This window comes from Denticeps clupeoides, chromosome 13 (genome assembly GCF_900700375.1).
Source record: "Denticeps clupeoides chromosome 13, fDenClu1.1, whole genome shotgun sequence".
Taxonomy (NCBI): domain Eukaryota; kingdom Metazoa; phylum Chordata; class Actinopteri; order Clupeiformes; family Denticipitidae; genus Denticeps; species Denticeps clupeoides.
In genome coordinates, this window is record NC_041719.1 from 3,688,073 (window position 1) to 3,713,785 (window position 25,713).

The window sequence follows — 25,713 nt, forward strand, 5'->3', positions numbered from 1 at the left end:
GTGTTTTGACATTAATGGATTTTTGTAATGGCCGGCGGAAGCTGTTCCTGGAGCCGCGGTTAATGCACAGGAAGTGTTCAGGGAGCGTAAAAGTGTAAAGGGAGAGACGGACGCTAAAGAATTTAACGATCGGTAACCTCTCTGTGGTGGACACACACAGCACAAACTCAAAAAGAGAAGTTCATGTGTGAGCAGCGAGCAGAGCGACGTGCAGAAATGTTCCTAGATTCACACAGCAACAACAACATTTATTTCCTATATAGCCCAAAATCACATACGTCTCAATGGGCTTTGACAGACCCTACAGTTGACACCCCCCCTACACTCGACCCTTCTGCACACCAGGAAAAACTCCACAAAAAAAACTCTAGGAGAGAGAAAAAAGAAAGGAAGAAACGTTGGGAAGGGGCGATATAGAGAGGGACCCCCTTCCAGGGGAAGAGTGAGCCTGCAAGTGGTGTCAGTGCAGGGTTGGTGACGAAAAGTACGTGTCCATTGTGATGCCACTGGCCCATTTGAAAATGGCCACACCCAGATTCCCTCTCCAGACCTAAACTCTCACGTACATCCCAGTGTCGGTGCTCACTCAGAGCTCAACGAAGAGGAAAGCAGAGGAGAAGATGGAGGGGGGGGGGGGGGGGGGGGGGGGGGGCAGAGGAAAACAGGGCGAGGAGGACGGCGGAGGAGAGAGGGAGTGGCACGGGAGCGCAGAACGCTGAGGCTAGTAAAAAAAAAACCAGCCGTCCTCCTGATTTAAGAGCCGAGGAGCCTGGAAAGGAAGGAGAACAGAGGATGGCGAGGAGGAGGAGGAGGAGGAGGAGGATGAGGAGGACCTGGTGGGGAGAGGAGGGGGCGGGGAAACCCCACACGCAGGGAAAACTGGAAACCCCGCCGCGGCCGCGCACGCACGCACGCACGCTCGCTCGCTCGCGCGCGCCGTCCCGGAGCCCTCGTCCGCGTATTCTGCCTTTACATAACACGCTCCTTCATCGTGTTTAACGTCCGACCGTCTAGTTTCGTGGCGTTGGTCGGACTGTTCGTAAATTTGATCGGGGTTCATTTATAAGTCCGGGGTTGTTTGCCACTTGGCGTGCACCTTAATTGCAGTTTGTGAAAGATGCGCTATTCGGTGCATTTCGGGGTCGTGGCATGACACCGTGCACGATCTATGCGGCGATAAAGCCGTTTTAGTGTTCTAGACGGCGTTATTACGATGCCGGCGTTATTCCTTCGTTGCCGTAATAAGCAGTCCCTTCACGCTGCACATTATTACATTAAGGATACATGCACCAGAGTAAAATATACACGAACAGCATCGCTGATAATCAGCTGAAGATAATAAATCTCAACCAAACACGAGCAGGAATGTCACAGAAGCGACGACATTTGCAGCACAGCACGGTTACAGTGGCACTTAAAACTTAAGGCGGAATTAATTCAAATACATTGTTATATACATTCTGTTGCAAGAGAAAAATGTATACATGTCAGTTGACAAAAACGTTTAAATAACGTTTGTTCGACATTCCAGGCGCCCGAAACAGAGCGGTGCCACCAGGACGCATGGTTTTGCTGACAGGACCTTCATGGGTTCGAATGCAGAAACTCGCGGAGAAATCGTTCCCGGGGGCGAAAGTGCCGTGTCCACACACACTCACCTTCCGTCGGGGTGTTCAGAGCCGTAAACGAGACATTTCGGTGAGGGTGTCGGCGTCCGGGCTCCTCTCCTTCCTCTGACCGCTTCGGCTCAGACTGCCCGCTCGCCAGCTCCCGCCGAGCGAGTGCGAACGGTCCGTCCCGAGTCGGCTCTTTTACGGATTCGGCTCTTTTCGAAGAACGAGTCGTTTCGGACTGGCGACTGTTGGAAGGAGCGTCAGCGGGAGCCTCCCTCGCTTTTATTAGAATAAAGTTGATCTTCCGAGCAGACCACACTTCAATTGGCCACTTATTTCATTGTCAGGGTGGAACCATAAAAATGGAACAGGAAATTACACTCTATACAAATCTTACTTTTACAACGAATTCAATCGTGCTATTAAATGATGCCGCACTGCTGAGAAACGGAAGACCCTTTAGGTGAACTGATCAAGAAGATGTTAAAAAATTCAAAAGATTAGCTTTTCAGCAACAGGCGACTTTCAATGCGATCACAAGTTTAGATTATTTAGCCCACAGTATAAACTGTTTTATAGGCTTATTGCTTTTCTTAGAACCCCTCTCATGGCTTATAGTTCTGCTTGTATGTTCATGGTTAGGGTCTGTGAGTCTGCATTCTTCTTTCCACCGGTATTGTGTTGAATACTGATCAGTATACAGCTGTTTCACACAGACCCACCATAATGCATTCACTTAAAAAATGTGTTATCTTTTTATATTTTTTATAAATACACTATGTGAAACAGCATTTGAAGACTCTGCTGTGTATACTGTTGTATTGACAATAAACCCATTGAATCTTGAAATGGTTTGACATCAGCAAACGCAGATTAATGCCACTGGAAATATCAGTTTCATTTACATTTACATTTACAGCATTTACCAGACGCCCTTATCCAGAGTGACTTACAATCAGTAGTTACAGGGACAGTCCCCCCCTGGAGACACTCAGGGTTAAGTGTCTTGCTCAGGGACACAATGGTAGTACGTGGGATTTGAACCTGGGTCTTCTGGTTCACAGGCGAGTGTGTTATATTTGCAATTAAATGCCACATCACAGTCATTGGTCTTACTGTTCATGCTTGTGTCTGATGTTTGTAATGTGCCTTACTAACCATCACCTTTCAAATTCATTTGTCTTCATGCCACGTAAAAATGGCGACCGCAAAGGTTGCTTTTGCATTGTTACTTCTCTGTTGCACAGTCGAGGCTGGTGAAAAGCAGCTCTGCATATTACTCCACACCCCTCATCCACTCAAACATTTTCATTCATTTGGCGTGAGCCAGAGCACAAATGAGCAGGAGAGACAGGCCGATCTTCCACTGTGCTTCTTGTTCCCCCATTTTGTGAAGACAGACTATCCCACTTAAAATGAATTACAAATATATAAATTAGAATTATATGGCGCCTGTCAGCACACAGTGTGGCAGATAAGCTGCCACAGCAATTTGGCGCATGCGTTTTTTTTTTGGTTTTTTTTTTTTACATGTGGATACTGAGTGTGTTCAGTTAATGGCAATTTGCTTCAGTATGTCTCTGGGTGCCCACCCATGCCTGGCTTCCACTTTCATTTAAATGCCACACACCAGTGATTGCATCTGATGATAATATGCGCATACCCTGTGCGCCGAAGATGAATAGTCATCAGGCAGCAGCATTTACTTATTCCTAACTGGAAGACATGTAATGTTTACAGATCAGGATGCTGGTGCAAGAGACGCTAATCTACAGTCCGGCCCATGTCTCGCTCAAATCCGAAATTAAATCTGTTCTAGCCACCTGCAGCAGTGAAATGAAGGAACAAAATGACCAGGATACCCGTCAGATTCGCCATCAATCAGCTGTCAGTCGTGAGCAAACGTCTGACCGCCATTGCAAAAATCTAAACCAAGCAGAAGGAACTGTCTGAGGCCATGTGCAGTCGCCCAAGCACTTCCTGTCAATGCATTCATAAAATGAGGCAGGCGGAGAAGACGAAATGGAGGTCAAGTGAGATGGACAAGAAAGAAAGGGATGAATGGACATGGGAGTGTCAGTGTAAGTGTCTCGGGCGTGTAAAATGAGAATTAATAACATCATTACAGCCATTAAAGCACTTAAACCCTCACGCTCTACGGTGCTAACAGAGGAGGACAGCAGAAGAAAATAAATAAAATAAAATAACGTCTTCTGTAAAGGTCAGCACTTCCCTCTTTACACAAGTCAGTGAGTCTGCATTGCATGCTGGGAAAGCCTCACATGACCCGCAGCTGTGGAGGTGCTCTGAGCCAGCCATCTAACATCCTAATCTGGTCCGTGTCAGGGTCTCAAGAGCTGACCTTTCACCTCCTGCCCACATCAGGTGTCATAGTTGCCAGATTTGATTATGAATGTAATTTCTTTCCGTCTTGTGTACAGCCTGGCTAACCTAGTTGTTGCTATTGTGTTTACACTTGCCAATAATATATATTTTCCAATGACAAATGTATTATTAATTACATTATTTAAGAAACATTCAGTCAAACGAATTATTCCAAGATCAGAAAAACAATATATATGTGATAAATTTCATTATGCAGAGGAGTGGATAATTTAGCCGCTCGCCTCATTTGTCTTGTTGAGTGATAACAATCAACAAATGGGGGGGGGGTGTGTACATTTCTCATCTGAGCCAATTAGGATGAACGAGACATTGTAATTATTTTATTATAAATGAAACATTGTACATATTCTGAACACACTCACACACAAATTGACTCAAGGTCTCATATATAGCTCCCCCTAAAGGTGAAAGATTAACACGACAAAATATACATAATGATTTATGTACGATTTATATAACGATTTCTGAAAAACATAAAGACCTCTGGTTTGTGTATTCCACATTCAGCTGCAGTAATTAAACCAACATTTTTATTCTGGAACAACCATATCTGCACAAAGGAATAATAAAACAAAATAAACACAGAACTCTAAACGCTATTCCAGGTCACAGCAGTTTCTGTGTGAAGATAGAGGGTGAAGGGCCAGATGAGGACATGTGAAGCAGACCGTCCATCTGATGTGATGTGAAGATGGGGGTCACTCAGGGTATGATGAATTAATCTGAACTAAAAAGCAATGATACTGCAACGTGTCTGACGCAAGAGACTTGCGGGCAAATGAGCACTCATTCAAAAATATATTTTTATTCATGGGCTGTAAAAGGAGATTTATACAGAGGGGTCACAGGAAGGTTGTTTTTGTCAAAAAGGGTTCAGAAGCAGAAAGCTCGAGGTAATTTCAACACAAATCAAATCACAGCCAATACAGTCAAAAGCAAAAGTAATTGAAAAAAGTGATGAAAGGTGATAAATGTGTTCCAAGCTTTCTAAGCTCCATCCCTTGAGGGCTGCAATGTGAAAAGGGACCACTGTCACTTGCAAGCTGGCACCTTGGCATAGGTTGAAACCTGAAAACACAAGAGGGTCGACCCTTCTCAGCCCATGCATTTCAAGTCTGAGTTGCCCTCCACCAGGGGGCACCAGCACCCAGGACATGGCAGTGTATTTTTCAACAATAAGTGTACTATCATTTTGTTCACTTGCAGCAACTGCCAGAATGTACATTGTACAGTTGTTATTACAAATTGTTGATATTGATTATTACAATAATAATGCACTGCAAATTAAAATGCGTAAAGCCAGTCCTTCTTCTTTCCGTTTTCAGCCACATCTAATTCAACTAATTCAACTCACTTGGGCGATAACAAGTAGAGATGTTGAATCAGGTGCATTAAAAGAAATAAATGTACCCTACAGGAACTGGGTCAACTAATTGCTGATTATACAATACAGTGTTCAAACACAGACAGCTTAAATAACACATATACATTATAAGACTACAATTTCCATGCAAATACATACATTTGTGTATGTGCGTATGTGTGTGTGCGTGTGTGTGCATATACATTTTTTCAGAGTGCACTTCAACTGCTGTGAGAGACGAATAAAGAGTTGGCAGGAATCTTGTGGCTTCCAGCAGGTTCTGGTGGTTGGACAGACAAAGACAGACAGCTAGTATGAGTACAAAATACCCTTCAGTCACAATCCAGCATCACATGTGCAGCTCTTGGCATCTCCCCGCTCCCCCTGGACTGAAGCAATTTGACTGTTTATCCTCACTAATGGTCACTTGTGTGTGTAAGACGGCAGACACGGCGGCCTGTGGAAGCAGGTGGAGTGTGTTTGGGTTCCTTCATTACACCATCTCTCGTTCCAGGCTGTTCAACCCGGCACTCCTGTCATCTTCTCTCCAGCCAGACTGAGTAATTAGTGTGAGGGGGCGGACTGATCACCGATCGCCGGGGCAAATTTCGCTCGGGGCTCACTCCGAAATTTCAGCGTACGTAAACACGCGGACACATTTTAATTGGTCTGTCACCAAGCCAAGACAAGCAGCTCTCAGGAGAACTGGAGTTAACCTTCACGAGACACAAGAGCCGCTTTTAAACCCTGCCTCACGCTAGCTCTTCTAAAAAAAAACGATGAAGTGGGGAGGGCAGACTCAAGAGAGACAAGTGAAGGACACACACGAGAAGACAGAGCTACAGGACAAGATTAAATGGATCATCTTAGTTAAAATGGTTCTCCAGTGGAACATGCTGGACAGTACATTGGTCTAAAGTCTGGAACAGTTTGAAGTTCCTGGCCTGTACAAAATGTTCTGTTTATGGATCCATTCAGCTTTGCAATAAAGTGGACCTTAATGTACTTGTGGGTGGGTCTTGGATGCCACTTTGTTATTGTTTGGACATACATCATACAACAGAACAGTTTCTACTTAACAAAACAGAATTTTACGTTGTACTAATACACACAAAATTTCTTAAAAATGTTCACGCACTACGCCTGCAGTGGCTCCACGATAAATCTTGCCTTCAAGGCGATGAACGCACCCACTCCTTCCTATCTCTTGGCACTATTAAATCAGCAAATCAATTCTGGTCCTCTTGCAGCATCACGCACTTTTCGCTTCTCTTCATCAATAAACCAAGACACGCATCAAGACTATTCTCAGCTCGGGCTACTCAGCGGTGGAACCAACTTCCAGTTACCATCAGAATGGCTGAGTCCCTTCCCATCTTCATGCGATGATTAAAGACCACTGGGTTAAATACACATAAGCATAACTTCTCCATTATGGTTATGGTCATTCTTTAAGTCTAGTTACACAGGTATGAAGGTCATGTAAATGTATTGGATGACTTTGTGTCACATCTTCTGGATGAAGGACTCACCTCACACCCCCAGACAGACACTAAGCTCATTCAGGCTGAGCATCCGGTCGTGGTCCTGGTCGCAGTACTGGGCAAACTTTTTGGCACAGCGTCGTGGTCGCAGTGACTGCCGCAGGTAGAGCCGAAGCGGGCGTGCCTCACGCTCGCTGAGGACACCGTTGTGGTCTCTGTCTAGACGTTGGAAGTGCCAGCGGAGAACAACCTGTGGTTCTTGTGGCTCGGACGACTCTGAGTCAGCAGCAGGAGAAGGAGAAGGTGGGAAAGCAGGAGTAGATTCAGACCCAGGTACCGCTAATCTGGTCCTGCAATAGAGAGCAGCATTGATATCACAGGAATACAAATATTGATCCAAATCATCCAAGACAGCCACATAAGCCAGAGATGTGGGTGGGTCGTCTAGCACTTAACAATCTGCGAGCATGCTCTTTGCTGACAAGTTAGGCCTTATCAGGGCTCTTAGTTTTTGTAAACTCAAATCTATATAGATCGAACGAGAAGTCGCTTTGGATAAAAGCGTCGGCAAAATAAAGTAAAGTAAAGTAAAGTAAAGATGAGAATTGTTGTATTTCCCATTTCCTGTTTCATAAACCTTCACTGCATATGGAAAAAGAAGAGATAGAATTATACACCTATAGGGCACTTGCCTGATGATGCATGAATGAACCCTGATAGCATGGAATAGATCATACCTTTCAGAAATTCTATAATCAATTTGTTATTTGTTGAGACTTTTGTTGAACTATATATGCTAAATCAGTTAATCACTTCATTGTTTTATTGTTACAAAACCATAGTTGGCGTCTACCAGCCATAACTGGCCTTGGCCACTAGAGGCCACCCTTTCTCGCAGATGCTTTTGAACCACCCTTTGATTTGTCATTGGTGATCTCAATTGTCCTGTTTTTACTTTCCTTCCCTTTATGCTGAGGTCTGTTGTGTTTGCTTTGGCATCCCCTTGTCTTAATCCCATGGTTAGAGTACTTACATATTTTCTTTGTTCTTGCCTATATAAGGGCCCTTTGCTTGTGCTTTTTATTAAAGTTTATGTTGTCTGACACCTGCAGTTAGATTCCAGGTCCTTTGTGGCATGCTGTGCCACTATGTAAACTCAAAGAGCAGATGAAAACATTGCAAAAAATGTCATGGCAAAAAAGCAAAACCCCTGCAGACATCAAGGCATGTTGCTGACATGAGGTGCAGCTGCAGTAGAAACAGTGTAAATCTTCATTACCATCCTCCCTGCCGACAATTTCCCAGTGACACACCATCCATATTTTGGATGCTGGGAAGCCATCTGCATTGATGATTGGCCAGAAGGAGGGATTCAAAAATAAGTTTGTTGTGCAGATAAAGCTGAGTCTTCTGGATTTGTGCCTGGACCCACAGCACTGATCAGTGCATTGTGAGATGTAATGGGCAGGCACCGAGCCCACAGCAAATACAACAGAATAACTGGGACAGGCTGGGCAAAAACGAGCCAATTTACAAGAAATCTGTGCATGGCAGAGCAGGGGACAACGTGTCGGGACAGAAAACTCTGATCCGAATTAAGCTCAAATTTGATACTGTGGTGAGTTAATGAAAAATGGTGTTACTGACCAATAGAGTCCAATTTAGTCATTCCCAATTACTATACTGCAAATGAACTAATAGGGCCAAATTTTCTTTGTGCCATGTGTTCACCCTTCAGAATTATGGCAACTATAATATGAATAAATTATATGTTTGCAGGACCATTTTGTGGCACTTTGGATACCCCAGGCAGATATCATTTGTTTGATACCACCTGATTACATTAATGAGGAAATGATATATAAAAATAGATAATTTGGTGCGTTTGTAAATGTTTTGCCTAGTTTGCAGCAATTTGTAGATGGCCACCTTATTCAGGAGCATCAGTGAAGACACAAAAGTTGTTCCCTTCTGCTTTAATGTTTTTCAGAATAAAATATATTTGGATGTGTGGATGGCTGCAGAGCAACAGTTGGAGTAGAATAAAATCAGCTCAGGGGCTCGCTCTGAGATCGGGGCCCGAAGCAGTTACCTGCACGGCACATGGTCTTATGATTTATTGACAGGAGAATGAGAAAGTAGTTCCTTCTCTCCAAGATACAGATGACTAGCAAGCTTGTAAGTGGCCCATAGACAACTGAATAAAAAAATAGTTTATTAAAGGCTGAGGTAGATCAAAGCAAAAATGTAAATATATGTAAATAATATTAATAAACATATTATATTTCAGAAAAGTCCCATATTATATTATGTCGAATAGTTCAAATTTTGTACCTTACTCAAAATTGACTGTATAATCAAATGAAACCAGTTAAGTTAAACATAGAATTCCTGTGAATTCCTTGTTTCTCTGATTATTTGGATGGGGTAGTTACAGTTTGATTAGTCTGTTCACTGAGCTGATCTGAGCGAGAGGGCAGTGAGTACAGCCGGTAAACAATGGGAGAAACTTTATACTGACCTCCCCTCAGTCTGCTTGGCCACGTGCTGAGCCTCCAGCTGCAGAGCTCTCAAGAGACTCTGTAGAAACTGTACCTTACGAGCGCCTGGGCACCCTGTCCACACACACACACACCAACATGTTCTTATGTCATAAATGTGTCACATACATATTTTATACAACCCTAACCTGAGCCTTAGCAAGCACATAAACGCTTTATGAGATTTAACTGGGGGGCAAAACCCCCCATAACCATGGGGAACCAAGAATTCCCAACATCGGTGGGTGTTTGCTTTTGTAACGAATTATGAGAATGTTTGGGTGGCAGTGGGCGAGTAAAAAGTGTTCACACACCCTCACTCACACGCACACACGCACGGAGAAAAGAGGAATAAACTGTACTGTGTGCTGACCAGGAAGGGGTCGGTCCCTGTAGGTGTTGCTGCTCTGACTGGGCTGACCGACGCGTGGCTGTTCCGGGCTACAGTCGGGCAGCTTGTTCCTACAAAAACAGAGACGTGTCACCTGCTGGGAGTGGTGGGGACAGCGGTGAGGTCACCCCTTCCGAAAACCCGCGTTACCGCTTGGACGTTCCAGGCAGCGGCCGGCCGGTGTCTGTTCTCACACACCAGCAGTAGCCGGTGCCAATGAGGCACTGAACCGGGTTGTAGCGGCCGTCTGCAGTGCACTCTGGGACAAAGGTGTCTTCCTGCCACCTCTGGGCCAGCAGAGTGGCTCTCTCCCGTTCACACGTCCGGGGAGAGTCTGGACCGACAGAGGAGTTACTGCCTGTTGGTGCTTTATTATGCTTTATTATGCTTTATTACAACATGTGCTGGTTCGTGGGGAATGTTAACGTTTACTGACTTTTAACAGATCGATTCTTCTTCGGTTCGGAATTCTGCTGAATGGTCACCCAGAAAGGCGGGGCGGTGATTCCTACATTTAAAAATTGACATGAAAAACGCCGGAATTCCTACATCACAGTCAGAACTCAGGTCGCTCGCTCATTACCTGCTGCAGGTGCTCGGTTTGGCCTTTGGGGCTCAGACGTTGGCCGCCAGTGGCCACGGTCTTCTGTGAAACGAAATCAAATCAGTTTCCAAATGTGACAAACTGTGCCCTAGAGGTTTCTAGCGGAAGGACAGCACACCGCTACCAAGCTGGCATTCTGAGTGACATCTCACAATATCATCACTGTGATGACGGATCTTTTTTCCACCTTATTACGTTGTTAATGGCTCTTCTGGAGCAGAGATTATATCTGATAATAATTTCACAGCATAGCGGCCCCTCTAACGTAGTCTCTTTTTTTTTTTTATTTTGTATGGTGAAGACGTCTCACCTCTTCTCCTCTGTTCTGCTTCCTGTGGAAGATGACCTTCGACGTACATTAAAACACAGAGGTTAAGAAAAAAATAACGTAACACTGACATATTTCTAGCAAATGATTACATTTTTCACTAATGCTGATTGATGGTAATGAATAAGTGGTGACGAATGAGTGATGTATAAGTGGCCCAGCTAAATTAATTACTTTAACATACAAGATTAAAAACCAATTTCTAATTTAAAGATGGCAATCATCATCAACAGGACATTTACTTATTAATCAGATGATCTTGCCCATAGGGACTGATTAAAAGAGTCATCTGAAAAGGAAAGTCAGGACCAATGGGAGATTAGATCCTGTTTTAGTTGCTCGGGCCTTTTACACTCGCTTGCATGAGGCTCAGTCGGAATTCTTTGACCATTCGTTCAGCTTTCAAGGGACTTGGCTCACCGGTGCAGTTGGGTCTGAAATCCATGACCGTTGTTCTGCTAACAGGTTTCCCATCTGGAGTGGAGCACCAGCAGTAGCCCGTTTGGTTGTGGCACTGCACCTAAATGACAAAAAAAAAATTAAATAAAGCCCTCGGACGTTTCTGCCAAATGTCTGAGATGGATAAAAAGTGCGATACCTGCAAGAAGCTCCCATCAGCATTGCATTCTGGGACAAAAACCGCAACCGTGTCACTCAGAGCCCGGGACTCTAATGCCTGGGAGCGTGCCGACTGGCATTTGGACTTCAGTGGATCTGAAAAGATCAGCAGTTAATAAAGGCCCCGGCCTTCTGAGAGGCGTCGCCGCGGCTGTGATACCGACCCGTGCAGCCGGATCGTGGGACGGCCCTCAGCTGCGGGTTGACGCACTGGGCTCTCTGGAAGGCGCACGAGGACTTGTACAGACGGCCGTTACTGCCGCACACCGAGCGGGGGTGTCCCCTGGAGCAGCCCGGCAAGCACTTCTGCGGCCACTCGTTTTCTGCGATGAGCGACTGCAGGGGCTGGGAAACAAGCGACAACTAAGCACCTTGATGGGGCTCAGCAGGGTCACTGCAGCCACACAAGACCATACGTGGGTTTTTTTATTTTTTATTTTATTCATGCGCCTTGGACCACTTTTTCGATGCTCCAAAACCGGGAGCATCTAGAATCTACTGCAAACCGTGAATAACTTCTGCAGAGAAGGAAACATGTCATCTTATTGAGGCAGTTCAACAAATTAAGTTGGAGTGAAAGTGAAGTGATTGTCCTTGTGAAACGCTGCAACACAGCACACGGTGCACTCAACGAAACGTGTCCTCTGGTTTTAACCATCACCCTTGGTGAAGTGATTGTCACACATGATACACAGCAGCACAGCACACGGTGCACAGAGTGAAATTTGTCCTCTGCATTTAACCCATCACCCTTGGTGAGCAGTGGGCAGCCATGACAGGCGCCCAAGGAGCAGTGAGTCGGGATGGTGCTTTGCTCAGTGGCACCTCAGTGGTTTGGGATTCGAACCGACAACCTTCATATTACGGGTCCATTTCATTACCCGCTAGGCCAAAACTGGCCAAATTAATGGCATCACAGGAATACATACCAATAAAATGAAACGCTGATCTTGTGGAACCCGTGAGTACCGTTTGATACGGGTGGGGTGGCAACCCACTCACTTCACTACAGCCAAAAGCAGGGATGTCAAACAAATACTGGATCACACTGAGGACACATCGAGGTAAATGACGGGTTAGAAAAAGTCCACGCCGCTGTCAGAAGGCACGGCGAAGCGCGGGTTCAAGCTGCCAGTCTGCATTTTGGCTCCCTGCTGAAGTTACGGCACTGAAAGCACCACTGTCTTTAATTTGGCTCCGGCGCATGACCAAGACATCAGTTACTGCCGAGCACTGCGTGTGTCTTGAGTAAAGTCCAAAAATCCCCCCTTACATAAAAAAAGAAATATATTTATATTAATGTAAGAGGGGATTTTTGGACTTTACTATATATATAAAAAACTATATATAAAATATATATAAAACCTCCGTGCGGAATCTAAATTTAAGTGTCTGGCTGAACCTTGGCATTGTGGGAAGCGCTATAAACCAGACGTCTGTGACTTCACAGAGGCAGGCTTGTGCTCCCCGCCGGCTCCCTGGAGCAGGAACGTCCTTGGGAGCGAGAACTGTGCGTCCGTCCCTAATGAGCCGGGCCCTCGGAGCGTGGCGCGGACGTCCACAGCAAATTGCTAACATATGCCGCCGAGCCGACACCTTGCATCCAGCCAGCGCTCCAGCGGTCCGGGACGGCGTCCCCCATGCATCTTTGTCCAGCCCCCTCCGAAGTATTTACTTCAACCAGAGAAACCAAGGGATCAAACCAAGGGACCCGTCGATGGGGGTTCGGGAACAAGTCCCTTTACCCAACATTCCGACTGTCCCGTGCGTGCACAGGGACGTAGTGTTTGGTAACGGGCCGATTTTTACGACTCCGAGCTGCCTCAGCGGGTGAAATATGACGCTGGAGCCGCTCGATGGCCGGCCTGGGGACGGTGGCGGGCCTGCACTGTTTCAGCCGCGTGTTACGGGGCTCTGTCCTTCACACGCGCAGCAGACAGGTGCACCTTTTAACACACACGTGTCGCATGAACTGCTCAGTGTTCGCACGCGCAGACCACAGAGCAGGCGGGGGGCACGCCCAGCACCTGGCGGGGAGCGGGGAAAGGGAGTATTTTCCTTGGGGCCGTCAGGGTATGTTTGCTCAGTGTCCGGTGTCTCAGGGGAGAATTCGGGCCGGGCTGCAGCCACATCCGCCGGCCCTCGATCGCCCGGCTGTAATTACACAACAACAGCATGTGTTTTTGGTGTGTCAGATTGCACGCGTGGAGTTCTGGATTACAGCTATTTTACCAGAATGGCAGGGGTGCAGATTACAGTCACACGAGCCAAAAGACCGTAGGCAGTGGACATACACATTTCACCTCTGTTATTCACAATTAAGTGTAATATACAGTACAGGCCAAAAGTTTGGACACGCCTTCTCATTCAATGTGTTTTCTTTATTTTCATGACCATTTATGTTGGTAGATTCTCACTGAAGGCATCAAAACTATGAATGAACACATGTGGCCTCCACAGTCACCGGACCTGAACCCAATCCAGATGGTTTGGGGTAAGCTTGACCAACAAGTGCTAAACACCTCTGGGAACTCCTTCAAGACTGTTTTTCAGGTGACGACCTCTTGCAGTTTATTGAGAGAATGCCAAGAGTGTGCAAAGCAGCAACCAGAGCAAAGAAACTAGAATATAAAACATGTTTTCACTTATTTCACCTTTTTTTTTGTTAAGTACATAACTCCACATGTGTTCATTCATAGTTTTGATGCCTTCAGTGAGAATCTTCCAACGTAAATGGTCATGAAAATAAAAAAAAACACCTTGAATGAGAAGGTGTCCAAACTTTTGGCCTGTACTGTATACAGTACCCTGAGTATTAATGATACATTATTTCTAAGCAACATAAGCAGCATATACATAAGTGTCAAAAGTTGTTTATTTAACGAGAGGCGTAATAAACGCAGGGGCCACTTGTTTATGTCGCAGTCGTTTCACGTCCAACCCCAGCACCGCTCCTTCAACACGACGAGCTGCTTAATTCCTGGTTCTGGCGTCATTTTTGTTTATTAGCCTCATGCTCCGGGACCGGTTCGATCCCCGCGCAGCGACGTTACCTGCGACCGCGACATCAGGGCGACGAGCAGCACGCGGCAGGTGAGCGTCAGCATGGCGCGTCGCGGCGTGACGTCAAACAACAACAAAAGTCTTCATCCGAAGAGCAGCAGGAGATAAAAAAAAAAAATATATATATATATATATATATATATATATATATATATATATATAAAAAATATATTATTATTATTTCTCCAGACGCTGGAAACGACGCGGCTCCTCCTGCTCAGGTTGCAAAACTGGCCGGAGGTCCCGGTCCTGCGGAGGCTTTTATTTAAAGCTCCACACCCACCCACATCCACGCGATGCACCAATCGCCACTGCGTAGCTGAGCGTGGAAGTTGCCGAAATTCTACTTGATATGAAGGTACAAGGGACCCAGCAGATCGGACTGTGGGCGAAATTGGATGTTTGGTACCTTCCGCGCGTGTGATGATGTCTACACTTGAATTTCACAAAGCTGCACCAGCAAGTGGGAGATTTTCATTTTTTAATCGCTGAATTCATTCATATTCAAAAATGGATAAAGACGACGGACCCTGTGTAAATCCAGCTGTTATAACGCTAAAGCGAGAAGTGAAAAGTTCTTAACACAGGAGGCGTGTCGTTTTAAAAGTGGAAAAGCAACTGGAAAAGCACACAGAAAAAAAAAAAAAAAGACAACAAATAATATTTTATAAGGAAACTTTATGTGTTCATGTGAAATTCACGTATCATTCTGAGACAGAAAGCTGTTTGCAGTTTTGTTTACAGTTTCCAGTACAGCAGATCAGGTCTGTTATTAAAGAATACAAAAAAAAAAAAAAAAAAAAAAAGGAAATAAATCACAATTTCAATGCTTTTCTTCAACCTGGCAGAAAAATAATACAGGCGTTTGGTCCAAATAGTTTTTTTTTGTTTTTTTTTCCCTTTCCTTTTTCTACCCCCCGGTCCTACCAGAAAAAGAGGGGAAAAAATGACAAATTGTAAGTCATTCCATGGGAACCATGTTGCTCCTACATGTAATTTTTTTTTTTTTTTTTAACAGATCATCTTCATTCCCTCTTCTTAAGTTAGTCGACGTTGGATATACACGTTATTGCATAGACTGGTCGACAGACATTTTCCATTTATGCAAGCTCTTACGGAATGTTCTTTAAAATGGTTTGCCCTTCTCCTCCCCACCCAGGTATTTTTCAGAGACTCTGCCCTTATTTCCGGAGGAAGTGCATATTGTGTGGAGGTTTTCGGGCGCTAGCAAGCACGTTTCCGGAATTTTGATTCTGCTCTACGTCCAATCGGCTGTAGTGAGGACGAACAAAAGTCCTCCATTCTGAACCAAACACATACAATTACCAACATTCATAAAACCATCATAGACGGCTAATCCTCACCGACAAGCCGGGCATGTTTCGACGGTAAAAATGTGGGCATACTACTGTGCCTTTAAGAACAAAAGCCTGTAAATATTTGGATGGAGCGACACTTCACTGCATCTTCAGGGCTTCTAAGCATTAAACTGTCATATATATTTATATATATAAAAAAAAATTATATAGATTCACTGAAACTCAAACCTATCAGCAGTGTCCTGGAAGATGTGAAACTGCAGTTTTCTTCCCAATTCTTTCTGTAACGTTTATGAAACTTTATTTCTTAAATTTTTTTTAATGTTCAAATCAAAAGCCCTATAAATCCTTTCACAAGTTATCTAAATGTACTGTGTACTGGAAAAATAAGTATGTACAGCACTGAGCCCGTTAACTCACGTTTGCTGGAGGAAGTAAAATGAATAAAAAGTCAAAAGTCGAGGTTAGATATCAGAGTTCCACTTATCCAGCAAAGTGGGTTAAAGGGCACTGAGTCGCTCTCTGTCCGAATTCCCTCCTACAATAAACGTCTCTCACTCCCGCGATTTGCGCGCCTCTATCAGCAAACGCTTCCTTTCCTTACCACCCCGACCCCGCCCAAAATAATGACAAAAATCATAAGATTCATGAAAACAGAGTAGCTCGTGCCCTACACTGTTAGGGACAGGGGGTGTCTGGCTTGCGCAGAGGAGTCCTAGTACCCACGCCCGGCCAGGAGCCGAGCATTAGCTAGCTTTACTAACGTGCCCAGTATTCTACATTAGAGACTCGCTGTTAGAAGATCACTTGCTGTTAGAACATTCAACCGTCAGCGGCTGTTCCTTTTCTCTTTTTTTAAATTTTAACACATATTAAGCTTTTTAAGTCACTTGATCCCTCTTCCCTTCCGTTACCACACAGCCTGCCACACAGGGGCGCTAAAACTGCTCTGAGTGTCGCCAGCCTCTTTAAGAACTCACCCTGCCCTAACGTGGTGACCCGCCCCCTCCTTAGCCCCGCCCCAAACCCTTCCCCCTCCCCTCCCCTCCCCGGAGCCCACAGGTGTGCTTTAGAGGTCGCTCTCTCCATAGAGGGCGGTGGAGAAAGACATGTAGTCCAGGGCCCCGGGAATGGCATCGGGCCCGGCGTATGGTGCCATGCGGGCGATGCAGTACTCGGCCTGGTCCGGGGGCAGCTCTCTCCTCAGCTCCTCCGCTGTGATGTAGTTCTGCGAGGAGGAAAAGGAAGCAGGGTGAGAGGGAGCAGCAACACCTCAGCTACTGCTGCCAATAGGGTGGTAGTAGCCTGGTGGGTAACACACTCGCCTATGAACCAGAAGACCCAGGTTCAAATCCCACTTACTACCATCGTGTCCCTGAGCAAGACACTTAACCCTGAGTGTCTCCAGGGGGGGACTGTCCCTGTAACTACTGATTGTAAATCGCTCTGGATAAGGGCGCCTGATCAATGCATAAATGTAAATGCAATGATGGGTATTATTACTATTTATTCGTATTATTATTAATAGCTTACCTTGTCTCCTGCCAGGATCTTGAAGGAAGCGATGACCTGGTCAGCGGTGTCTGTGTCGGTGGTTTCCCGTGACATGAAGTCGATGAAGGCCTGGAACGTGACCGCACCACTGTTGTTTGGGTCAACAATGCCCATGATGCGTGTAAACTCAGCGTCGCCCTGGAGACCGAAGCAAGGGGTTAACCCATACCCAAAAAAAGGCTTTATGGACAAAGCACATTTACCACAAACTCTGAGAGATCCTTAATCTGAACAATTAATAGTTTTACTAATAAAAACAGCATGCATGTTATAGAGAGAAACTTATAAAAGCAAGAAGGAGATCAGAGAAAAACAGGCTTAGACGGCAGCAGCAGTACCAGGCTGTTCCCAGTGGAAATCAGCAGCGCGCGGAAATCGTCCGTGTCCATCATCCCTGTGCGCTTCTGTTATGCAGGGAGCGAGGGATGAAGATGGAGGAAGGGTAACGGGGGGGGGGAAGAAAAGGTGTTGATGGAGGATGGCGGTTGTAAAAGTGTTTTGAGCAGAAAGGAAAATATGAAAAACAGAAAAAGGATGAATTGTGCCAAATGGATTATGGATGGGAAGTGGAGAAAGAAAAAAGGGGAAAAACAAGGCAGAGTTAAGAAAGCAGAGTAAAGAAAAAAAAAAAAGCGATAACACCAGCGGGCCAGCAGAGGGAGCTGTAGCCAGAGCGAGCGTGAGCCAGTGAGTTGGGAGTGGGTTGCAGAAACAGTCAGACAGCCAGCTCCTGTCCAGACAGGGCGGCACAGCCGTCTGCAGCAGGGACCCCGCGGGAAAATGGCCCTAGCCCCGCCCCCAACACCGTACCTGCTTGTCATTCTCGACGTCATATCCCAGGCTGATCAGGCAAGCCTTGAACTCCTCGGCCTGCAGAACACCACTGTGGTCCTGTGTGCGTGTCCAGCAGCCAATCACGGTGGACATGGGGGAGTGGAGGTGAAGGGGATGAACCAATCATGACGCAATGACGAGAACAGATGAAAATGGGTGGTCGGGTGATCACGTGACATCACAGCATGCAGAGAACAGGTTGTAGGGAGACAAACAGGGATGTTAAACAATGCATGCGGGCTGATGGGAAACAAAGTCACACGATCAATGGATCATGATCCCACCAGTAGGCAAAAAAATAAACTGTCACACATTCTATACTGGACATAAATAAAATGTCATACTGCATAAATGCACCAAAATAATGATCTGAAATGCTGCTAAGCTTGTGTGACGAGGTAGTGTTGTTGAACATGAGAGGTGGGATGAAATGCCGGAGGTGCAGAAAAACGTCCAGGAACTGACATGATTACACAGGAGTCAAATTTCACCGATTTACTGCAGCCCAGTGTGACATTGAGGCACGTGTCTCCTGACCTTGTCGAAGTGGTTGAAGGAGGTGCGGTATTCGTGGAGCTGCTCCTGGCTGATGCCCTTGGCATCTCTGGTGAGGATCTGGTTCTCGATCTCGTTGATTGTGCGAGCGATGGTGGTGAGGAGCTGCTCCCAGCCCACACGCAGGTGCTATAATCCATACAATGACAAATGAACTCATCTTTTATTTCTTTCCACACAAGTTTGATCATTAAAGCCCAAATGAACTGAAATGACATGTAGATGGCTCTAAATGGGACAGTTACTGGTTAGATATGGAACGTTGAGTTAAACTCTAGTTGTCAGTGTGCATTAGTGCCTTGTAAACAGTATCAGTATAAAAGGAACATGAGAAATACAACCCGAGAGGTTGTATAACTAGAAAAAGTTACAAGCCACGAGAAGACTATATGGCAGAGAGCGGCCATAAAGAGAATTCCAGAGACAGATAAAGAGGAAGTGACTGTATTAAGGCGTGGCCCACCTCCATGGTGTAGGGGGTGTATTTGTTGTCGAAGATCAGCGCCTCCTGGATGAGCTGGTGGTCTCCCTCCAGCTTCTCGATGTTGGGCTTGTACTCGATGATGCTCTGTTCGTACTGACGCAGGTGGGTCAGCTGGTCTTCCAGGGTACCGTTCATCTCGATGGATATCCGGCCAATCTCCTAAACAATACAAGTTCAAAGGTCGAGATCAGTGCGCTTTTAAGGAGTTTGGTTTGCCGGGTGAAAGGAGGGGAGGTTTCTTTACCTCCATTTTATTCTGGATCCAGGGCCCGATGATGTTGGCCTGGTTGGCGAACTGTCGGCGTAGGTGGTCGTTGGACTGCTGCCGGGTCAGTTCCTCCTGAAGTGCCTGGTCACGCTGTGGCACCAGTTTCTGCACCTGCACAGCATGGACACAGGGGGGCACCACAGGTCAACAACGAACAGACCACAAAGTCAGGCGCCCTGCTACTAGACACGCAGTAATTAAACGAAGCTGTGCTTAATAACCACCCACTCACCCACCATCCTTAACAGTCAATCCACAGAGCACGAATGCCTTTGTAAGGAAACCCTCACCAACACGGGGAGAGCGCATGTTATCTCTGTAAACACCTTGGAGGTGCGTGGCCACATCACCAACTGCTTCATCGGCTCGTCGAATAACCCACATAGTGTCAAATAGCAGTGGTCACTCATCTCTTTTACTCATCTCCCTCTTCATATGGACATTAAGATGGTTTGGATGAGGCCTGGCTGGCTATTCAAAGTTTGTGATCACTAGCACAAGCTATTCATATTCAGTGCCACACATATGAATAAAATCATCAGCAAACATCAGGTTGCCAAATGTGAATGAAATCCATAATGTCCTGTGGAAGACCCAGGTCAAGTGAAAGCAGACAGATGGACCTGACCTCCATGGAGAAAGAGGAATCTGAAAGCGCATTTCTCTTTTCTCACACAAGGAAAGGCTAACAGAGGTTGAAAAATGACTACACGCTGTAACGACAAGGTTAAATCAGAGCAAAGTGACACACACACACACACACCTTCTCCCACTTGCTGTCGATGCTCTGTGGGGTGATGGAGGTGTAGGGGTTATTGCCGGCCAGCTTGATGCCGTTGTACTGGGCGATCTTCTGCACCTCGGCCTGGATGGCCTGAATGGCCTCACGTTCCTTATTGGCCTCGGGCAGCGTGGACTTGAACTGCTCGTGGGCAGTGATGAGACCCTGGAAGAGCGACAACAGTCGGTCAGTGTTCAGAATTTCTCTCTATGTTCTGAAGGTCAGGGACTGATCACGAGCACCCGATAAAGATCAACTGTTCATTCTTGTAAGGAGTATGAAAGTTATACTGAACACATGGACCGGTTTACATAATCTGACGTTTCAGGTCATGTCATTATTATGCTTGGGACAGATACAATATTCGTTTTTCACTGATACATAGGTAAATATCCAGATCACTATCAGCATTTTACTTTATTTAGTGTCATATAAAGAAGCACCATTGACTGGGTTGTCTAAAACTAGTGATTCACTCTAAATTTCATTGCACTCTTATTTGGTCTCTGAAAGTTATTATTCCAAAATTAAATAAAAGGGCAAAGGCACGCATATGGAAAAAACACAAACAAGTAAACTGCCTGCTTAGGTTAATATTCTTTCTATGGTCAATACTGCAAATCAGTAGAACACATACAGGACATATACAAATTGTCTATACTGTATGAATAGTATTTTCCGTCCTTTTGTATTTTTAAAAACACCACCAACCTGAATCTCCTCAATGTTGTGAACGATGAACATGTCCTGCAAGTCCTCCATGGCCCCCTCCATCCAGTTGTTGAATGGCGCCGCCCTCTTGGCGAACTCCAGGTACAGTTCATCTATGCTTTCCAGCTGCTTCTCGGTCCTCTGTTGGAGAAAGGCGGAGTAGGAGGTATGGCGCAGTAAGGCGCAGTATGACTCAACCCATGTGAATGTGTGTCAAAGTGCACATCTGGACCTCAGGCTTGCATGTTTACTTAGATTTCAATCGGTCACGCCAGTTGCAGGTTGTGTCAATGCGGGCACTTCACACTTCCTGCGTGAAAGCCTGTTCGGGGGAGGGCTCACCTCCAGCGACTCTCTGCGACTCTGGGTGAGGGACCCCAGGATGTCCCACTGATCGCAGATCTTCTGGCAGCGGGCGTTTACGCTGGGGGAGTCGTAGTAGTCCAGCTCACTGTGCCCAGGACAATGTAGGGAGAATAAAGGAAAGAAAGAAAGTCTGATTAAAGTAGATGCTCTAATCTAGAAGGATTAAATAATGATCTCTTTTCAAGCAATCTAATCATTCTTCACGTTAGGCAATTCAGGACATTTCTTTTCTTTCACATTCTTTCTTGCTTTTTAAATTCTCGTACTTCAGCTCCTGTGCGATGGCGGCGATCTGCTCCACTCGGTCCTGGTGGGCGGCCAAATCGCTTTCAAAAGCCTCGTGCTTCCGCAGCAGGGCCTTCACCTCCGACAGCGAGGCCGTCTCGTAGTCCTTCTGAGTCAACATGGCCTCCTTACCTGAGGTGCATACATACGGAACTGGGTCACTACAGGAGGCAACACAGCACCGGCACAACAGAGCATGCGTGTCCGCCTGCGCAAAATGAACACTCACCATCGGTCCAGGACTCATGGATGGCAGCTTTCTGGCGGAATTTCTCAGCCAAGTGGTCGAGTCTCTCCAGGCGGCGGATCTCATTCAGCAGCCACTCTTCGTAGCCCTTCTCAGCCCCCTCCAGCTTGTGCCACGCCCCGTTAATGTCCTAAAATCAGAATTCGGGCTCCAAGGTGAATTCCTGGGAGTTTTCAGTCAGCAAGTCAAATGCTAACACCACTGTAATAGGTGTTCCATTACATAATCGACTATGAAGCGTCAAAGCTCAAGTGACGCAGGTCTTTGACACTCACGGACACCATGCGTCCCTCGGAGGGCATGAACGCCGGCCGGTTGCTCAGCCTCAGCTTGGTCTGCAGGGTGTTGAAGTTGATCTCCAGCTGACATTTCTCCTGCACCTTGGGCGGTTTGTGCACGCGCCTGTAGTCCCGGAAGTCCTCCAGCTTCTGCTGCATCTCTGCCATGGTCTTCTCCGGGGCGCGGTTTTCCAGCCAGGGGATTGTCCTGCGGATCCACTCGAGCAGCTGCAGTGTGGGAACCCAAAACCCGAAACGCTTACAAAACAGAGGGGACGAGAGACGCAGAGTGCTTGGGGAAAGGGCACTGGCACCATGGACATTCATGGACACTTACATCACTGGCCAGTTTCTCGTAGTCTTCCATCAGATGCTCGTTCTCCTGGTTGACAGCCAGAACTTTGCAGATCCGGTTGGCTGCAGTTTCGGCCTATCAGAGATAATAGTCGTGAGGACAGGTCTGGTTATGTTCAACAACTGCCTGTCTTACGTTTGTGAATTTATACGTTTTAAAATGGCCCATTTTTAATCAAAAATAAGCAGCAAAAGAAAGAGTGAAATTCTAGCATTTCCAGCATAAAGGCCGCTGCAATACTACAGGAATCAACTAATTTTGTCAAATTTGGAGTGTGTCACTAACTCTCTGAAAACCTCACACACACACACGAAAAAAAAAAACCCTCACATTTTGTGTGCAAAGTATGCAGGCAACTGGAAGAACTTCCTGAGCTGCCAACAGTGATTCATGCATTTAGCAGCTACTGTTTGGTTAGTCTAACACTGTGGACAAGGGCTTCCTAAAACACTCGGTGGCTGTCAGAACGCGACATGCTTCAACCCAAGCAAAGGTAAGCAGCTTTCTGTACCACCTTTATCCATTTCCTCTGAGTTGTGCACAACTACACACTGAAATACAGAGAGCACACATACAAACACAGCTGTGATGTAATGAATTCATAATACAGGATTTCGATTCTGCATTCCCTTTAAATCACTTGAACCCGTAAGAGCCCATGGTGACAGGTGTCAAACTGTTTAATATATTCTTTAGGTGGCTTTATCTTGAAGTCCTAAGTGACATTGAATTGGTGTTCCCTTAACATCATATTCATGATGATGATCATATTCATGGCTAAAGAGATACTGCAAACCAATTCAAAGCCCCAGATGTAATGCCTAAATATAACGTTTAACCTTCTGTGACCATACTTCCAGACTACATTGATAATTTGGACAGTTTTCATTTTTGTACTTAGTCCATTAATTCATCTTTAAGTAGAAATGGGTTCAGGTTTAGATTTAATGTTGCTGATTAATATGAAAGAAAAACAGAGACATCATCGTTGGATTTGGTGTTGGTAGATCAAAGTGTGAAAAGCTTGAGAGCCCTATCAGTGCCCACCTTGCCTGTTATGAGACCCTGACCCCCAGGTGCCCTGGCATAGGGTCCCTGAGGGTCACGGGTAAAAGGTGAAAGGGGGAGTTTGCTCACCTTCTGAGCGCCAGAGAAGGCGTGATAAAAGCAGGAGACGTAAGTCATGATGGCCTTCTCATCAGGGCGGAGCGTGCCCACGATGTCTGCAGCAGAGGACCACAGAGCCCGAAAAAAAGAAAGAGGGAGAGAGAAGGAGAGAGCAGTGAAGCCAAGCTTCCCAAAGCCAGAGGTTTGGGTGGAGCAGACTGGGGGCAGTTTGTCCACGACTCTTTAACACCCACAGGTCGCAGTGCAGGATTCTGGGAGCTGTATGCTGATTTGCAGCAAGGTTACCACGGCAACAGAGTGGAGGAGCGAGAACAGAAATGGATTGAGAGAGGGGTGTTACTTGTGAGCTGGCTGGACACACACCTTTGTACGATACTTTTAAATTGATTTAAATGAAAAACAACACTCAATTAACATGCTAGTATTAACCATTAAGCCTGCTGCTGTCTGTTTTTATATATATATATATATATATATATATATATATATATATATATATATATATATATATATATATATATATATATATATATATATATATATATATATATATATATATATAAATAAAATAAATAAATATCTTCTTATTCAACTGGCCCCAGTTCCCCCTGTCCTCTGCATCTTCCTCTTCCACACAAACCACCTACGTCCTCTCTCACCAGATCCACCAACTTCCTATTAGACCTTCCTCTCATGCTCAGCATGTCCCAACCAACACAGTCCAAAACATCCAACCCTAACTGTCCCTGTGTTGCACTCATTCTTAACCCTGTTGTCATCCCCAAGATAAATAAACATGGTTTAGAATGAATCAACCTGCTGGTTTTGTCCTATTGTTAAAGCCAAATGTGACATTTAACGTTTTAAAAGGGTAACTAGATGCTAAAAATAAAGATGGTGTCCCAGCCAAGCCCGGTCCAAATTCCAGGGCCCCATCCTAAAGCCATGCTGCAGGAGCGGAGAGGTGGTGCCACGGTGATGTCAGGACGATTGGTTAGATCTGGGAGGGAGGGGGCGGTGATTGGGGCAGGATACCTTCTGAGCTCCAGAGAAGGCATGGTAGAAACTGGACACATAGGTCATAATGGCCTTCTCATCAGGACGAGCTGTGTTCACAATGTCTGCAGGAAAACCAGAGTTACGCACACATACACACACAGGGGACAAGTGACCGGACATGACACATACACACACACACACACACACACACAGAGAGGAAGGTGGCGAAGGGCCAATAAAGCTGAACATCTCTGAACAGAGCATAAATGATACAGACAATTAGGGGTTAACAAGAAGAGAACACAGAGAGTAACACACTCAGGGTTCTCACACACACACACGCACACACATTTATACACAAGACAGTGATACGAACAGAGGCCAGTAGCATCCCACACCTCCGCTGAAAGTCTTCCTGATTAAATGGAACACATCAGCCTGATGGAGCTCCAACAACGACAAGGCAACGGACACACACACACACAATATCCAGTACACCCATACACAGAAGTACCCAACTTCCCCACCACACACACACACGCGCACAGCCGTAGAGACTGGAATCTCAGTACCTTCTGCATCCAGCATTTTGGGGATGTCCAGGTATTTCTCAGCTACTTCAAAGGCGTTGTTCAGGTTGGTGACAGGATCATCCTGATGGAGGCGGAAGAGAGCAGGAACATAAACCCCGATTCATTTCTCATGAATTACCGTGTGCACACCACAACTATCTGTGTTCGTGTGTGTGTGTGTGTATATATATAAAACTGAACCCATTAAAGGAGAACTCACCCCCCCTCCCTCCCTGTTTGCTGTGCATCATTGACCTGTCAGCCCTTAAAGTTTTATGTGTTTGCTCAGGAACAGAGCATCTCAAAGTCCACAGTGCATGACGGCGAAGTCATTTTGGAAACAAGAGGCGGTAGCGACAGTAGGCAACTGTACAGAATCTGGACGACGCACTCAGGCTGCACTTAAGCAAGCAGTGATGTGAGGCAGCATCAAAACGACCGTTTATCCCCGTTTCTGTTCTTGCAGCGGTCGAGATCGGGCCTCACCTTCCTCAACTTGTCGTAGTCTATCAGCTCAGGCCGGTGTCTGTGGATCAGAGCGTTGAAAGCGAGGCCATCCTTCCAGCT

The 25,713-nt window shown here is 45.9% G+C and overlaps 3 protein-coding genes across 14 annotated transcripts in view; all 3 read right to left on the reverse strand.

Moving 5' to 3' along the window:
- slc8a2b (solute carrier family 8 member 2b) overlaps positions 1-1,818 on the reverse strand; it is a 63,089-nt gene extending 61,271 nt beyond the window's left edge. For 2 of the 3 annotated variants that reach the window (XM_029000324.1, XM_029000322.1), the window contains exon 1: positions 1,659-1,817. The gene's annotated coding sequence lies outside the window, so the exon portion shown is untranslated. Of the gene's footprint in view, positions 1-1,658 lie in introns of all 3 variants that reach the window. The other variant, XM_029000323.1, reaches the window with a different exon arrangement.
- A 2,984-nt stretch (positions 1,819-4,802) lies between these two features.
- Positions 4,803-14,525, reverse strand: LOC114802295 (SPARC-related modular calcium-binding protein 1-like). Of its 2 annotated transcripts, none has more exons than XM_029001064.1 (12): positions 14,401-14,525; positions 11,512-11,692; positions 11,328-11,443; positions 11,150-11,249; positions 10,712-10,747; positions 10,381-10,440; positions 10,234-10,305; positions 9,948-10,131; positions 9,780-9,868; positions 9,388-9,481; positions 6,915-7,216; positions 4,803-5,662 (listed from the first exon to the last, which is right to left on the reverse strand). In XM_029001064.1, the coding sequence occupies exons 1-11, from the start codon at positions 14,452-14,454 to the stop codon at positions 6,916-6,918; spliced, it is 1,287 nt and encodes a 428-aa protein (XP_028856897.1). In that variant the 5' UTR covers positions 14,455-14,525; the 3' UTR covers positions 4,803-5,662; position 6,915. The 2 variants fall into 2 exon arrangements, with proteins under 2 accessions (XP_028856897.1, XP_028856896.1); XM_029001063.1 differs by having other exon boundaries at positions 10,381-10,443.
- A 2,255-nt stretch (positions 14,526-16,780) lies between these two features.
- actn4 (actinin, alpha 4) overlaps positions 16,781-25,713 on the reverse strand; it is a 29,273-nt gene continuing 20,340 nt past the window's right edge. For 3 of the 9 annotated variants that reach the window (XM_029000210.1, XM_029000207.1, XM_029000215.1), the window contains exons 6-21: positions 25,633-25,711; positions 25,147-25,228; positions 23,585-23,670; positions 22,430-22,522; positions 22,090-22,320; positions 21,797-21,944; positions 21,549-21,699; positions 21,259-21,367; positions 20,917-21,057; positions 20,188-20,370; positions 19,401-19,535; positions 19,136-19,315; positions 18,655-18,801; positions 18,094-18,174; positions 17,263-17,421; positions 16,781-16,957 (exon numbers count right to left, since the gene is read on the reverse strand). In XM_029000210.1, the coding sequence (XP_028856043.1) occupies positions 16,799-16,957; positions 17,263-17,421; positions 18,094-18,174; positions 18,655-18,801; positions 19,136-19,315; positions 19,401-19,535; positions 20,188-20,370; positions 20,917-21,057; positions 21,259-21,367; positions 21,549-21,699; positions 21,797-21,944; positions 22,090-22,320; positions 22,430-22,522; positions 23,585-23,670; positions 25,147-25,228; positions 25,633-25,711 (2,164 nt within the window). In that variant the 3' untranslated portion in view covers positions 16,781-16,798. Of the gene's footprint in view, positions 16,958-17,262; positions 17,422-17,621; positions 17,688-18,093; positions 18,175-18,654; positions 18,802-19,135; positions 19,316-19,400; positions 19,536-20,187; positions 20,371-20,916; positions 21,058-21,258; positions 21,368-21,548; positions 21,700-21,796; positions 21,945-22,089; positions 22,321-22,429; positions 22,523-23,584; positions 23,671-24,610; positions 24,697-25,146; positions 25,229-25,632; positions 25,712-25,713 lie in introns of all 9 variants that reach the window. The other 6 variants (XM_029000212.1, XM_029000208.1, XM_029000213.1 and 3 more) reach the window with 4 other exon arrangements.